At 36.5% G+C, this 16,998-nt stretch overlaps 1 protein-coding gene across 1 annotated transcript in view; it reads left to right on the top strand.

Annotated features, from left to right (window-relative positions):
- DDX10 (DEAD-box helicase 10) overlaps nucleotides 1-16,998 on the top strand; it is a 168,255-nt gene that overhangs the window by 14,796 nt on the left and 136,461 nt on the right. The window contains exons 7-10 of the mRNA XM_071554622.1: nucleotides 876-1,002; nucleotides 2,232-2,394; nucleotides 3,826-3,910; nucleotides 16,785-16,886. Of these exons, the coding sequence (XP_071410723.1) occupies nucleotides 876-1,002; nucleotides 2,232-2,394; nucleotides 3,826-3,910; nucleotides 16,785-16,886 (477 nt within the window). The remainder of the gene's footprint in view (nucleotides 1-875; nucleotides 1,003-2,231; nucleotides 2,395-3,825; nucleotides 3,911-16,784; nucleotides 16,887-16,998) is intronic.

Here is a 16,998-nt window from a genome sequence, read left to right as displayed (position 1 = left end):
ATTTTTTTAAATATTTGGAAGAATGCAATAAGGTAACAAACAGAGAAACAATCAGAAAATAGGAAAGTATTAATTTGTTTTACAATTTACTGCTTTAGTAGTAATAGGGTACTGCCTTATGAAAGCAATTTCCTTTGAAAGTCTTATAAAGTGAAGAGTGCTATGGCATAATTGAATAGCAGAATAAATGTTGGAGGAGTCTCTTGTAATTTCGTCCTCCCAGGTGACCACCTTTAGAAAAGTAATTTTGCATATCCTTGGTCTGCTTAGGGTGAAGCAGAGGCACTGTAAGAGATGAGCATTTAGATGCATTTCAAGGGCAAATTTGCCAAAGAATTTTTTTGTTGTTGTATTTTATTAAGAACAGAAATGTGAGTTAAGATGACAATTCAGAGCTTTAGAAAGTTACCTTGCATGTCAGTGTAATCAGAAGTACATCAGTGTTCTTTTTTTGTGCATGATTAGACTCTGCTTTGACATTGCTTTAAGCACAAATGATGCTTTAATAGGACTAATAGACAAAATTGCATTTTCAGTCAAGACAATTAGAATGTCACTGCTTAGACATGGAAAGAGTTTGCCTTGCTAGTAGTAAATAAATTTAGAAGTAATGTCAAAAGTCATCTGTGCCTCCTCACTGGCTTTTAGTAAGGAAATTGGTTCATCTTTCAAGAACAGCTTTGAAGTGGAGCTGCTAAGACTTACTCCTCAAAACAGGGGAACTTTCCAGCCTGACTCTTTTCATTTTCTTCTTTTTCTGAGTATCTATAAGACACTCTTGACTTAAAAGAAAGGTCAGGCATCTTTGTAGATGCATCTCAATATACTTTTTTTGTGTAGTTTTGCTTTGGTTTTTTCTTTTTTTTTTTTTTTAGTACCCCAGCAACTTTGGATCAGAACTATGTTGTCTGTGAACTTCAGCAAAAAGTAAACATGTTATACTCTTTCCTGAGAACTCATTTGAAAAAGAAGAGCATTGTGTTTTTTGCAAGCTGTAAAGAGGTATGGCTTTTTCTTCCTCTTCTCCCTATAGCATTTTAAAACTAATAAAATGAAGATACTAATGTAGATGCCAGGGCACCAGAGATGTGAGATTCTTGGGTAGTTTGCAACAGGAAACTGGAGGGAAAAATCAACACCTACTGCTGTAGGCATGTCAAGCAGGGCCTGGCTTCTGTGATGTTTGGCGACCCAGGCTCAGTGGAGGAAAGTTCTGGAGACCTCAGTGTACTCAGCTCTTAAAAATGAATGCTAAAAGTTAATGTCACTACGGGCCAGCTATTTTGGTTTTGTCTCATGACACGTTTTTGTAGTTAACTTACAAAGTATTCCAGTAGTTGTACCTGCTTTCTTTACAAGCTTTTAGGACTGCCTATTTGAGAAACTATGATTGTTACATTGTACAGTGAATGGTTTTTCTTACATAGGAAGTAATCCCTCAATTATCTGCTTGTATAAATGTCCTGGGACCATTCTGTTGGAGTTACATATGTGCTTGTGTGGAGCAGGAATTTATACCTATAACTACTGCATGTATCAAATATTTTAAAATTTACAGTGGTCTAGTAAATATTCAAGTCTTCCACTTGTATAAGAAGTTACAATGTTTTTGTTGTTCTGCAGTTGACTGGAGAATACAGTGAAGTGGTAGGCTTAGTTGTACAGAAATTCTCTGAGCTGCAGCTGTTCCTGCAATATACACAGTTTCCATAACTATTTTCTTACAAAAAATAGATGGCTCCCTGCTATAAAATAATGCTGTGTCATAGGTACTGTATGTAAGAGTAAACATAAACAGGCTGATTTTGTAAGAGAAGCTGTTGAAGCTTGAAACAATAGACAGATGTAGACTGCTTTGAGTTTCAAGTGTAGAACACAACACCTCTCCAGTATTGTCTAAAAACAGTCCTTCTAATGGACTTCTGGTACTTTGCTCCCTTGCATACAGCCTATCTAGTCACATCACAAGTCATTCTTGCAGTTACCTATTCTGGTTTCTTTTAGGAAATGTACTGAAAAGACGTGCCAATCTTCTGCCACAGTTAGTTGCTTATTTCATCTTCCTTAATACCTGACTGTGTTGACAAAGTCTCAAAATAGCATCTCTTGTCTATGATGTGGAAAGAAGTTCGTTGAATTTGATGTACCAAGTCAGTTGCTATATACTATGTATGATCTTAACCAGTTTAACAGTGCATGGTAATCCCCCCCCCCCCTTATTTCTTGGTTAGGTCCAATACCTGTTCAGAGTTTTCTGTAAGCTTCAGCCTGGTCTTCCTGTACTGGCACTCCATGGCAAGCAGCAACAGATGAAGAGAATGGAAGTCTACACTTGCTTTGTTCGGAAAAAGGCCGCAGTACTTTTTGCTACAGATATTGCAGCTCGTGGCCTGGGTATGTACCCACAGGAGCAATAGTTGTTCACAAAGTGATGACCTAACCCTGTTGAGGCTTTATCATACTTTTTACTCTGAAGATCGACTTGATTTCTGAAAAATGAAGCAGTACATTGCTCATTAGAGTATCTCAAAAAACAGTTGCTTTTAGAGTTCTGCTGTTTCTTTACTGAAGAGGCCCACTCCATCTGTGCTTATTTTTTCTTGTCGCAGAAAAACTTACCTTGTATGGAAATAGTGATGTATTTGCTTACTACATGCTGTAAGGCAAGATTTTAGCAGCTTAAAGTATTTCTGATATGCCTGTATCCTGTGGGTTATTCCAAAGGATATGAAAAATTACTACCCTACCAGTATGTAGAAATGAAAACCAGAAGAAATTTTAATGTCTGAAATACGAATGGCTTTATAGGACTGTACAATTAAAGTGATAAAAAAGTAGATGAGAGGAAATGCATGAATATTTATAGGACCTATTTTGAGCCAAGAGTTTCTTACCTCTGGGCATTACCTGCTGAATTATGATTTCCTTATTTGGACTTTTTTTTTCCTTAACGATGGGAGGCATTTAGGTATGATACAAGACTTTTAAGAAGTTCACTCATTCTTTCAGATATCAGACTCCATTATCCAAAATGTGAGGTTTTGTCATTATGCTACAAAAGGAAGGAAGGTGCTCTAAAAACTGAGGGTAGAAATGAAAACTGTTTATCATACCTTCTATACTGCTGAGTGCTCACCAGTGAGCATCTTATTTGGGAGTGGTTGGTTGGTTTTAGGGTATGGGTATAAATGTGGAATACGGTGTAGCTACAGACTTGGTCAGGAAGTAACACAAATTTAGTCCAGTGCAAAGCATGGTGCTGCTGGCTGAAGTACAGCAGTTAGAAAATGCCTTTTTTAATAATATCATTCACAGTCAGTATTGACTTCTTTGTCTGACTTGATCACCCCCACCCCCCAATCTTTGAGAGGGACTTTAGTGTTTTCTGTATGTGACAGCTGAAGTGCTGTCCTGCCACAGCTGACTTCAAACCCCAGTGGTGTCGAATACTAATACTGTGAGTGGAAAGTGGGTCAGATATTGTTACTTAGTTGTTAAACATAGTGGGGTTTTATCATCTGTGTGACACAAAGCATGTCTGTTCTTGTAAAGCGTAAAATTATGTTCCATTCATTGCACTGTCATAATTTAGGAAATGAAGACACAATTAATTTTAACTTTATTTGTTGAAGAGAATGATTGTTTATGTATGCTAATATATGCAATTGATTTTAGTTTTATTTCAGAGGTTGGACCAGTGACTATAAATGGGTCCAAATGATGGTTCTTACAGGAATTAATGCTTCAGAATAATATGTTGCTGTAGAACAGGAGGATTTTGTGTACATTGAGCTTAAATATTGGCATATTTTTTCCTTTACACAGATTTTCCAGCAGTGAATTGGGTCATTCAGTTCGATTGTCCAGAAGATGCAAACACATACATCCACAGAGTAGGAAGAACAGCCAGGTTTGTTTTCACTTTTCACTAGTATTTTAATGTTTAAAACTATATCACAGTAGGGAAAGATAATTTGCTAAAGACTCACTTGAAAAATATCAAGATAAAAATTGGAAAGATAAAAAAGGCTGTTATCACTGAAAGTCTTTTTTTATTAGTTAAAAGTAATGAGTTAACCTAATAATTTCTTAGCTTCAGAGACTTGGTACAGCAGACAAAAATTATTCTGGTGTTTCTTCTGATGTGGGAAAATTATAGTGAGGAAACAGAAAATCTTTTGTACTTGGCAGCATTAGCTCAGAGGCTCAATTGAGCATCTTTGTGGGTGGAAAAGCTTGTTTTGTCACCGACGTTTATAGTTAAATGAGGTTTTAGACTGTGGATCCAATTCCTTAGTGTCATTGAAGACTCTTCAAAAGAATGGAAATATTTCTTCCTTATTTTAATTTGGGCAGGAAGGAATCAAATAATGTTAATTACAGGTTAAATCTTTCATTTTCTAAGTCTTTTGTAGAATTACATTCTTAGGTATAGCTTTAGTTAAAATATTCATGACTAAGTCTTTATGATGGAAGGGAGTTACCCTGAAAACCAGGTTCTTGATGTCTGAAGTAGATTTTTAAGAGAAATGAAGCTGTTGCTCCATATAATTCAGTAGATCAAAAACTTTATGGAATTATCTGAAGGATGAAATGGAAGACCTGGCATTACATCTTGTTTATAATTTATTTTGTTTGTAGTAGGGTTTGTAATATAGGTGGTTGTCAAATCTAATGACAGAGCAGTTGCTTAGAGTAGAACTTCAACATTACAGAAATTTGAGGTCTGTGTTCCTGGCTATAAATTCTGGTGACCATACCACAAGAGTGTACTTCCATCTCTCTTTCAAAATGTGAAAGTTCTGTGTTGCATTGTATTTGGTAACATTTCTGCCCTGTTCTATCCTGTACTCTCTGTTTTCTGCTCTACCTGCTATAGTAGAAGGGAAGAGTTGGACTCGATGATCCTTGTGGGTCCCTTCCAACTCAGAATAGTCTGTGATTCTGTGAACAGTAAATTTTTAATTGCTTTTGAAAAAAATCTTATCAATGAGCAAAATCATGGAAACCATATAATTAAATAAAACATGTAGCTTTTTTGTTTTAATTAAAATTTAGATATAATCTTATACATACCAATTGAGACAAAAGCATATAGGCTTAGTTAGAATTCTGTGGTATTTTTCCTTCTTCCTTTATTTAATCCTGTGTGGCTTCCACAGAAGGCATGTAATTTTGTCTTTAATGGCATATTGTCATCATAGAAAGAAAACAATAAATTTGTCACTGTTTGATTTGGCAGTTTCTAATGAGACTTGCTGAGCTTTTCCTGAGCCGTGTCACTGAGTTAAAGGACCTCTTAAGTTGTACTCCTGAGGCCTTTCCCCAATTCACATTAGGAACAGAGAAGAGTGATTTTAATAGGTTGTTTAGCACAGGAAAACAGCTCTAAAGAGCTACAAAGACAACTATCTGCCCTTTTTCATAATTCTTTTATTCAAATGTCACTCTGAGGACAATGTTAGCCTGGCAAACTTAAGGGTCTGTCTTCAGTGGCCACTTAGATACAGCCCTCAGTGATCTGCTCAAGGGACAGATTTAGACAGAGAACTGGAGCAGAGATTCTGTCTCATGGGCTATGCTGGATGCCTCGCCAGACAGTAGTTTATGCATCATTTTAGGTGAATTTTTCAGTAGCCAGACCTTACAGAAATCGGGAGTATATCTGAGAAAATTGTTTGAGCTGGCAGGGTGGTGACTAAGAGTGAAAGAAATTCCTTTTGTAGGAAAGGCATCATGTGTATTTTCTGTTTCTCAATCTGATACAAAGATCAAGGCAGGTCCTATCCATACTGTGTATTCATTTTGAAGAAACATACAGGCTCTCTCCATCCTTAAGGTAAAGCAGTCCTGGAAAGAGGAAGGAAATTCCTTTAGGGAACCTAATGGCATGAAATAAATCTTTGGCAATAAAACAAGGGAGATGTCTAATAATTTTAAGTAGATACTCTGCAGTAAGTAAATATGCTAATGCAGTTTTAGCTGTGAATAATTGAGAATGTACTTCCCAGTGAAATCTGAGTGTTGAGTAGGAACCTTCACTTGTTTTCAATAGCTGCAGTCAGTATGAGGAGCTTGTATTTCTTCTGGAAACTTCATAAAAATGAACTGAACTGTAGTTTAGTAGTCCTCATTAATGAGGTTAGAGATAATTACAAATTTTCATGGGTTATGAGAGTGTATAATTGCATAGAATCAAAGCTAAATGAAATATCTCAGCTAATTAAGAAGCTCTGTTAAACTGTAATTAAAACTGGGATGCCAAATACTGTTTACTTTTGAAATCAAATTATTTTGTGATACAAAGGTAAATATGATAGTCAGGAGAGAAATTTTGTTGGGGATGGGGCTGAAAAACCTTTGAGTAACAATCATGGATGTGTTTCCAGATCTGTTTTACAGTTGTGCAAAGCTTGATGTAAGATAATGGTTTATTTCTTAAACTGGATAAGACCATTGTGTTCCCTAAGCATCATTTCACTTGTGTTTTATCCTGTTGAAGAACATAAATTGCAACTCCTGCATTTTTCATTTATGGTAAAATAAGATCAAGAAAATCTGGGTGTTGTCCAGTAATGCTTTTACTTTGTAGTAGAATTGACATATATTGAGTGGTGTTTGGTTTTGTTTTGTTTTTTTTTTTCTTTTGTCTTTCTGTAACTTAAAAGATGTGCTGGAATTGGAGTGATTGGAAACTGTTTCTTCCAACTGCTTTTAAAATACTTATTTTAAGTCTTAACTGGTTCAGTAAAATACTGACAGTATCATAGGCAGTGACATAAATATTTTTGCCTAAATTTCTGCCACACAATCTCTTTGAAAATTCTTGATCACAATGTTTTCCTGTGGGTTTTAGTTTCAAGTATTCTAAGTAAAAGCTGCTTGTAGCAATTGCCTGCAAAACGGATTTCTTTCGGCTTTTAGTTTCTGTGGATGTCTTCTATTCTGTAACCTGTGAAGCCTACATTGGAAGTATTCTTTGATCAATTTTGTGAAACAATTTACAGTGCCACTAGGGGACAGCAAAAGATAATGATTTTTGGAGCACACTGATGTTCACTTTTTTGCTGTTTTTTCCAAACATAATTTCTAAGTTCTATGGCATGAGGGAAACATGTAGGGATGTTTTTCTTTCAGTTGTGATTGCATTGATGAGACAAGACACAGAAAAGTCTCCTTTATCTTTTTATTCATACATAAATATCTTCTATTTTAGATGTACCTAAATGCTGGCAAGTCTCAGTAATAAATGTCTTTCTTTTCTAGCATTATGTTCCTCCCTCTGCTTAATTTTTAATTTTTTTTTATTTCAGAGGAGACTATTAAAAGCTGTTACTTGAGTTTAGGGATTGTTTCTGTCAGGAGTCTTTTTTTAAAGAAAGTGACAGTGGAAAGTTAAATGGAATAAATCTCTTTGCTCTCTAGTTTTTTTCTGTGGTGTCCAGAGCTGTATATGAGATTTAGGTCTGATTGGCTCAGACTTCTGACGGAATTTAATCCAGGCTAGTTGATTAGGTTTCTTAGCTGCTTAAACTAGGAAGTAAATGTAATTTTGTTGTTGTTGTTAAACATAGTGTGCATACAGTCATGCAAGTTCTGTCTAGCTCTGTGTATGCTTTTTCCTTCTAGTAAATTATATTCTGAAAAGAAATGGAATAATGAAAGTCTATATTTGCAAAGTAATAAACTCTGTTACCTACCATCTTTGTATGGGCTGGTATGATGATCAGAGCCCGAGAGGTGGGAGTACAGGCTTACGAGATCTATGGGGTTTTTGATGCGTTGTGAGCAGTAGAGAACACACACGTGTCAAATTATGGAAAGGTGAAAGGAGCAGGTCATAGAATGATCTTACTCTGTCATGAAGTATAATGCTGTGAAGCTCATTAATGCCCACTGGGGCTCTCCTTAAGTAACTGCACATTGTATGTGTGAAAGTGGGACTAATAAACCTTTAGAGTTATGTCACAATAAAGCATTTAAAAATGTGAGTGACTTAGTAATACCTTTTTCAATGCTGAAAGCCTGATTATTTTTTTCTTAATTGGGAAAAATATCCCAGGGATATGTGTCCTGGATCCTGAATAAACAGTACAGCCAAATGACAGCTCTTTGTTTGATTATATATATATATTTATTTTAAGACCCACTGAAGCGCTTTTACTGTTGTTTTTTTTTATTATTAAATAAAGGCAGGATTAAGACCATCTCATATTATATTGCAGTCAAGTTAAGTAAAAATAGCTGCTAGTGGAGGTCACAAGAAACTGTTGACACCCCATTTAGCTTGCAATTCACATTATTAAATTCTCTAAAATTAAACACTGTATCCTAGCTACATTCTTGATAGTAGCTTGTGATGCTGCAGTTGTACTGACTGGCACTGTGCTATCTGTTAGAATTCTCTTCATAATGGAATGGTACAATGTTCAATGTTCAATGTTCCTGTACATTGAACAATTAAGTGGCTAAAGTTATTACCTGCTGACATGAAACTGTACCATAAGCTGCAATAAAAAATAAATGAACACAAGTATTTTAAGTCAGTAGAGTGGACACAGCTGCTTTGGAAAATGGATTCCTTCCAGTCTAGGCTGAAGGATCCAACAACCTCCCAAGGCCTTTCTGAATTCAGTTTATTCTAAGACTAGCAAGATAAGGTTGGTGAGCTTGTTCTTATCCATTGTTTCTTGTGACCAGGTCTGGCAAACAGGGACACTGACCCACTAGGACTGAACAAAGGGAACTCTGATTTTGTGGTACGAATAAAACCCACTTGGTTCTTGGAACTTGGCAATAGGTATAAACGGGCTACTCTCTGGACAGCAGAAGGAAAAGGATATTGAGGGATCAGAGGAAATGAAAAACCAAACTATGGAGCAATCTCTGACTTAATAGCAATACTTATAATTTTTTGGGGATACTGAACTAAGGTCTGTGCAATGGAGAAATAAAAGTAAACAAAGCATTAGAAGTGACCTAAAACAACCAAAAAAATGAAGTTCCCATTTTGTTGTTTGTTTTAAATGCTGTGTGGGATGTCAGACTGTTGACTACCCATGGGAAAGAGCTCTTCTCCCTGGCAGAATCGAGGACCCAGCAGTGAACACGGGCTGTTGGCTGTGTGTGCTCAGCTGTGAATAGCAAACACACTTCTGGTCTCTTGTAATTTTTGTTGGGCTGCTTTGGTAGGATTTGCTGTAGATGGTGCAGCACAGTTTCAGTTTGCAGTGCACACAGATCCCTCTTGTCAAAGATTAGTTGTTTTAAAGAAAAGTATCTATTACAAAAAGAGGCCATTGATTGTGTAGATGGGATAGAAATTCCGATATGCATTTATTTTTTGTTCTCAAAGCCAATTAACACATTATGAAAGAAACCTGGCAATGTAGAAGGTATGGTAAACAGTGGATAAAACCTTTCTTGCTCCTGTACTTGAAAAAATAATGTTTTCTTGGTTTGAAGCTTAGATTTCACCAGTCCTCATCATGTCAGAAGGCCCAGAAGGTAGTATAATTGGAAACAATGTTTTGCCTGAATTGAGCACGGTATTGGAGATGTAAAACTGTTACTTTTTTAAAGAAATATGTTTAGAAATGGTAGTTTGCCTAGTCAGATTTAATAGTTGAATTTTAAAACAAAAAAATGAATTATTATATTTCTGTGGAAGGCCTTAGGAGTAGATATGAATATTAGTTTCTGTTGAAGGATAGTGTGTGGGTGAACAGATTTATTTGTATGTGTATCAGAATGAAATAGCTCTGCTTGGAATAAAACTGTCCATTTTGATAGGTTTTGGATATATTTTTATAGATGTCTTATATTGTTCCTTTACATAAAAAGAGTGCAACACAAACACCTGCATCAATGAAATGTTTCCTTCACTATTGTAGCTATTTTATTAGAAAATGGAAAATAATTTAAAAATTAAATATAAATTACATGCAATAAATACTAGAACTTGACTCACTTGAACTTTTTTCCTAATCCATCTTATATTAAGCATCATTGTTAGGTTATTAGCTAACAATTCACTGCCATGTTTTTTCAGTCTATGCAGGGGTAAATCTTTCCTCTAGAAGCAGGAATCTGTCCTGCCTTTTGTATTTTGCTCATCAATTTTTTCACATGATGGAATTGTTTTGTTCTGGATTCTTTATGGAAACTAAAATTATATGCAAAGTTTTAAACACCATTATTGTTGCAAAATCAAGTGATCCAGAATATTTCTGTTTGGAGGAGAGTGGGAATGGTGTGTAGTGAATAAATGGTCGTGTTTAATGATTAATAACTTGGCTTCACAGTGGATGTAACTGTTAAATAGTTTTGTATTAATAATTTGGCTAGCATGTATGATGAACAAAGGGAAGAGTGAAAATACATAATTAGAGTGTATTATAATGCATGTGCAAAATCAGGCAGCTTAACTGGGGTTGGTTTTGATGCTATTGCAAATGCTTAACTTAGTGACCTGTATGTTTTAAGGAGAACAGTCTCTTTCTTGCTTCTGGTAACCCTCTAGCAGATTTCACCTGGGTGAGAGAGTCGCAGCTGAGAAGTTGATCTGGCTTCCTTGGTGCCCTATTGCTTTTCTCTGAAGGGATCTACTGTGGAGAGTTTTTGCAATGCTAAAGTGTCTGAAGGTGGCTTGTAGGCTGGAATGCAAGACTTTTTAGGAAGCAGCTTTGATTTAAGCTCACAAGTTTTGCAGTGGTACCCTACTTCCTTCCATGTCTTTTGACAGATGAGATGACAAGATGTGTTAATGCTATCCATACTAGCCCAGTTAGGCTAAAATTAGATCTTTAATCAAGTCAACTTGATAAAGTCACATTTAAGTTACAGATTAAAAAAACCCCACAAAATGCTTTTTTTGAGTATGGTGGTAGATGGGATGACCTTGAAAGTATAAAAAGTTTTATGCTTACAGTTCCCTGCATGTTTGTGTGCAGTAAATATCTTCAAAAACATTATCACCTCCTTTACATGGTGTTTTCTGTAATGGGAAATATTCCAGTTCAGGAAACTGTTATGCAAGTATCTTTATATCTGCAACCCTCATCCCCCAAATCCTATGATTATCTCATCATCTCAGTTTTCTCCTTTGCCAGTTTTTAAAATAGATTATTTTTTCTTGCCAAACAAAGCAGAAATACTGCCTTTAACTCTCTTAAAATTTGTCATCAACTTACGTCTTCTGAAATACAAATATTAGGGAAATATGTTGTAAACATCTGTTCAAGACAACCTGTATAACATTTCCTGTAAGGTCTGCATGCCCATGTAGGTTATCCTTACGGTTCCCCCTCCGTGACTTTTTCCTGCTGGATGTCTGCCTTAAAACAGAACACTGGTGCCTGATGGCCATCAGTCAGTTGGTTTCCATTCCTGTTTATTCTGGTATCACTGCAGCTCATATGGCACTGACAGTTAAAATGTGGTGCACTTGACCTATGTGTTTCAATGGTCATGGGAAGGATGTAGAATACTCTGAATGTAGGTAGAACAAGCTCTACTCCAGCTGCATGGCAAGGTGAAATTGGTCAAGAACCACAGTATGTTTTCATCTATTGCCTCTGTTATCATGGTAATTCTGTATTGGCTAGAGGTATATGCAGGTAGGGGCGGTCCCGTGGTGTAAAGGAGAGCACTCTGGACTCTGAATCCCAAGGACCTGAGTTCCAGTCTCAGTGGGGACCGTCCCCTGGAAGTTCAATGCCTCCCTGCCATCCCATCCCGTCACGTCTCGGATGCTCAGCAGGGTCAGCCCCGGTTAGTACCGGGTGCTGTGACAGTCCCGAGGACTTCACTGTCACTGTCCAAGCTCGCTCGGCCGTGACAGATGGACCTCAGGACTTAAACGGTGGGGCCAGTTCTGCATATGCTGTACCTCACCTAAAAAATCCACAGCGCAGGCTGGAAGGGCGCACCCAGGTGGGGAGAGCCCTGCCCAAATCTTCATGCGCAAAGGTTGACCATACACACATATGCAGGGGTCAACTGAGTCTGATAGTTTAGATTAGGCAACAACTGAGTGTCTGTTTGGCCTGCATGAAAAGCATTTTTTTCTCATCTTGTCTCCATTGGATTGTTGCATGCTATTTCTTCAAGCTGTTGGCTCCGAGTGGTTTTTAGCAGGAGTTTAAGATAGTTTAATTTCATACCAAAAAAAAATCAAATAATTAACACTAAAATCAAGAGGATAGTCTATTCACCATGATAGAATCTATTTGACAACACTTTGGTTCTTTGCTATGGAAATGTTATTCTTAACATTATTAAACCATTTTTCTCTATTTTTAATTGGGAAGTATCACATTTGTCCTAAATAATTTATTCCACTTCCTTCTTGTCCTGCTTTTGGTTCTTACCCTTGATTGTAGGCATCTTTCTTTTTCTCATCTGCAGTCAGTGTAAATATAATGTTCCTGCTCTTTGCTTTATAGTGCTAATGATGATTTATCAGTTTCCTTGCTTGTAAGTCAAGACTGAGTTGCAGAGACATTACTTTTTCCCAAGTAGTATTCATTGAAGACAGGAGATGCTAGAAAATAAGACAGATAGGAACTGGAATTATGTGAATTTTTTTCCCCCAAAGACTTTCTGCATGTAGGATGCAATTTTCCATAGAAGTGGAATGAATTTTATCTTGTATCCTAAGAGACTGTTAAAATCACAATGCAAAGATAAGTCTCTGCTCTTGTTTCTTGGTCACCTTGAGGAGACAACAAGATAAGTAATATTATCAATTACTACACCAAGGAAGTTTGATTACTTGGAGGATTTTAATTTGCTTTTCTTCAGCAGAGCCGAAGGGCATAGTTGGTGAATAATAAATCACCAGAATGAATTAGCATTTTAAGACAGATGTTTGGTTTTGGCGATGATGGCCAACTTGAAGGATGCAGTTAGCAAGAATGGAGGGAACATCTAATGTCTTCTCATCTGCAGAAGGAGTAGTCCTGCTGAAGAATTGCAGAAGCTGAGATTCATTCCTCACTGCTTTATCTGTGAAGGTTTAAAGGTTTTATCTGTCTGCTGAAAATAATTACAGAAGCGTTCTTTTGTTTATTTAAGTGGCAAGTTTTATTCCTGTAGGATACTGAGGGACATTTCTTTCTCCTATGTTCTGGGCACAGTAACAGAAATAAATTTTTTGCAGATTCAGGTTTTCTTTTAGTTACTGTTTATGCCAGTTTTTAGTAGCTTGTGCTTTCCTAAGTTTGCAAATACAGAAGTTTTGAGTATGAGAGAACACTTTCAAAAACTTAAATTTTCCACTGCAACCTCTCTTTTTTGAGATGATCTTTAACACTGTAATTTTCAGAATAGCACATTATGAGGTTTTTCTTTTCTTTCTCGAGAAATAAGTTAATACTCTGCCCAACTATAACTGCTTTTTTATAGGCTACATTTTGCTTTCTTTACCTGAATGTCCCTTGGGTACACTGAGCAGATGCAAACCTTCCCAGATGGTACTTAAGATCATTTGGTTTTTAGCTTTATCAATTGTGTAATGTATTAATTTTTATGTTTAGCTCTGAAGAAAAATGTTATTATTAAACTGCCTGTTTTAATTAATTAAATCACAGGCACAATATAAAAATGGGCAAAGATTGTTCCTCCTTAACTTCAAATACATTTAAACTACTGGCATTTAAAAGAGAATGTTTCCAAAATATGTAAGGAAAGGGATTTCACTGCATCAATAGTTACCAGATGTCTTTCAGTGCCTTGGAATATCTGAAGGCATAGCTCTGAAAAATATTTCTGTGTTGTTTTTTCTCTCCTAGTAGGTATTTGAAAACCTCTCTCTCTTTTTTGTCTGTTTTCATGTGATTGTTTCTTTACTTAGCTATAGTACGCTTTTGTCTATAGAAAGGCTTTGCAAGATTTAATGTGAGCATTGAAATAGTTGTTGTCCATAGATATCAGATATAATGCATGTTTTCTTTTTGTGAATTACTTGTGAGATGTGCCTTTAGGATCTGTACTTTCTGAAAAGATAACTGACTCAGCATATAATGAGTTTAGCACTAGTAGCACAAGACCACCTTATGAGAATCAGAATGAAGGTTTATCTGATCCTGCATCCTATTTTTGAAGTGCATTTGCGGATACTGCAGGAAAGCTATAAAAGCAAAACAAATACAGAATTACATTTCCTGTGCTGTATCACTCCAGAGTTTGGGTTTGTGGCTTGTAGAGAGGATATCTGCAGTCTCTGACCCTTGATGAGTATTTTTTCTGTGATTCATATGACAGTCACCTTTCACAGTGTGTTGCACACTGAATAAAAGACATATGGTGATGAAACAATTAAGGAATGCCAAGTCAGACACTCTGGGATAAGAAATGCCACAAGCAACAAAACTACACAAATCACTTCATGCCTTTGGCTAACCCCAAGGAGTCTGAAAAAATCATTCCTTGGAGGGGTTATTATAGTACAATCAAGACTTTTCCTCTCGACAAATGATGAAGATTGTTAGGAGACTAAACAGACATTCCTTCCAGATATCAGACCATTCACATGGCTTTTGTTGGAATCTTTCCTTTCCTGTCATCTGCTTTGAAGAGAAGGTCAGAACTGTGTGTTACTCCGTGCTCTAAGTTGGTGAGACTGGTATTGACAGCAGTATTATCTCCGTGTTCCTGTCTGGTAGATAAAAGAGAATATTTTCATCCTGCTTTTTAACAGTGCTCTGAGAGCTGAAGTTCTTTTGATGAATAATTAGCTCTCTTAGTACTATGATTATCAATGTTTACAATAAAATGCAAGGTCCTCTAAGGTTCAGTGGCTTTCCAGGATTTCATTGCTTATTCAGGTAGTGACTGTGTCTGACAGGCACCCACCTTGTGGGTGTATCATCCAGAATTTATTTGGGTTGAAATACGTAGACCGTTCCTAAAAGGTGCACTTGGTCTGCGTAAGCAAGTCATTCCCAACCTCAATTACTGTATAAAGGGCACAAATATTCATGGGATATTGGTCAGCAGTGACTTATGTCCTATTGTGCAGTTGGTAAAGATAATCAGTTGCCTTAAAGCAAGCATATGTGTTGTGTTAGAACTCATTTTTTTTCAGAAAGATTCTACAAGCTGGTATTTCAGTATAGTTTTTGTATGGTACCAACGATCCATGTACAACCAGTAAATTTACATGGCATTCGTATGTGACAGAGACTCTTGTATCAATTTTATTTTCATGTAAAATTTCAAAATCTGGAGGGTAAGGGTTAAAATTTTGTGATGAAAACATTTACTAAACATTTGTAAATTATCTTTAAAATTCAGTCTCCAAACTCATCATGTGTAGAGAGAGCATTGGGGGGAAAAAATCCCAGGCATCCAAGAGCATTTTGTTTTGATTTTTGAAATTCATCAAATGAAAGCAGAAAGCTGTAATAAAAGCTGTCAGACTGTTTTAACTGCAGATTTTGTTGCTACTTGCATTGCTTACTATGCTGTGACAGATAGTGTTTATAGTTTTCAAACAATTCTGCAGTACTCTTTTTGCCAAGTGATAACTGTTTATCCGTGGAGAAATGTGGCTCCCTGTATTCCACCTGAAATGATTTTTGTCACTTAATGGTATAACTCTTGTTGGTGTGCCTGAGAACATCCTTCTGTGCCATCAGGCCTCCTTAGAGAAGGGAGGTAAAGCTGCTCTGCATGGTAACTTAGCACTCTTGTTATGCTTTGTCCTGCAAATTGCTCTCATCTGTTAGATTCTGTCCAATTTTGGAATATTTCTAAAATTTATTTGGGTTTTTTTCATAATGAAGGACTCTGCAATAGTCTCTTATCCTATGAATCTGTACTCTTACAAACTATTTGTAACTATAAATGAGGAAACAGTACATGTGTTACAGTAGATACAGACTTGGATAATGCATGCAAGCTTATCATTACTCCTTCTTCAGTAGAACTTACAATACTTCTTGTGCTGTTTGTTTACTAATGCTGTTGGGAGTTTTTCTACATTAGTGTCCTTCAGTCACTAAATTTGCCTAAAGTAGGAAGGGAAATTTTCTTACAAAAGAAGAAAGGGAACGAGAAGATGCTTTGAGAATGAAGTGGCAGATTTTTTATGACTTTGCCAACCATGTATCTTAAGTAATTACCAACTCATCTACATATGATACAGCTGTTAAATGCACTGAAGAGTGAATTTTAGATACAATCTTATCAGATCAGTCTGATTGTCTCTGTTCTTTTGCATGTGGAAACTGCTTCTGGAAATGAAAGAGCTCCTGTTTTAATGTTTTTCTTTTGGTGTTGCCTCAGTGACCTGTTAGAAGAAGTAGCCTTTACTGAACATGCACGGAGGAATTGTTATTTGAAATCAAATCACACTTCCATATGCTTTCCCTTCCTTGACTTGCAGGCTATGCAAAAGGAGAATCAGTTTTTACCCAGTGTCAAGTCTTGCCTGTTAATAAAGGGTGGATGCAAATGGCTGGACCTTCTGGTACTGTAAGGTGCCATTTGGTTGCCACTCATATTTCAGATTGAGGGAAGAAAAGATCCACTGATCTGAATCCATGGTGTAGCCTGAGATGTTTAGGTCTGTAGGCGTAGTTTTGAAATCAGTTCAAGTGGAGATAATGGCAAGTCACTTAACTGATTTGCATCTTTGTTAAGTGAGGATTTTTGTCTGTTCTTTGGACTGCTTATAAGGAAGCAATTGTGAATTCTCATCAGTTATTGAAAACATCAAGAAGAAATCTAATTTTTACATGTTTGCTTGAGGTCTCCTTTTTTTTTCCCCTTTTGATCAGATACAAAGAAGGTGGTGAAGCTTTGTTAGTATTGCTTCCCTCAGAAGAAAAAGGCATGGTGGAACAGCTGGCACAGAGGAAAGTACCTATCAGTGAAATCAAGTAAGTGACTAATGGCCTGTCTGTTATTCAGCCTTCTTTCTACAAGAATAATGTGTGATGAGTCTATGACAGTCTTGATAAAGTGCTTGAATTGCCTGGAGCTGGACAAATT

This window comes from Pithys albifrons, chromosome 1, assembly GCF_047495875.1.
Source record: "Pithys albifrons albifrons isolate INPA30051 chromosome 1, PitAlb_v1, whole genome shotgun sequence".
Lineage (NCBI taxonomy): Eukaryota > Metazoa > Chordata > Aves > Passeriformes > Thamnophilidae > Pithys > Pithys albifrons.
Note: the sequence above shows the minus strand (reverse complement) of the source record. Positions and strands in the feature narration are given on the sequence as shown.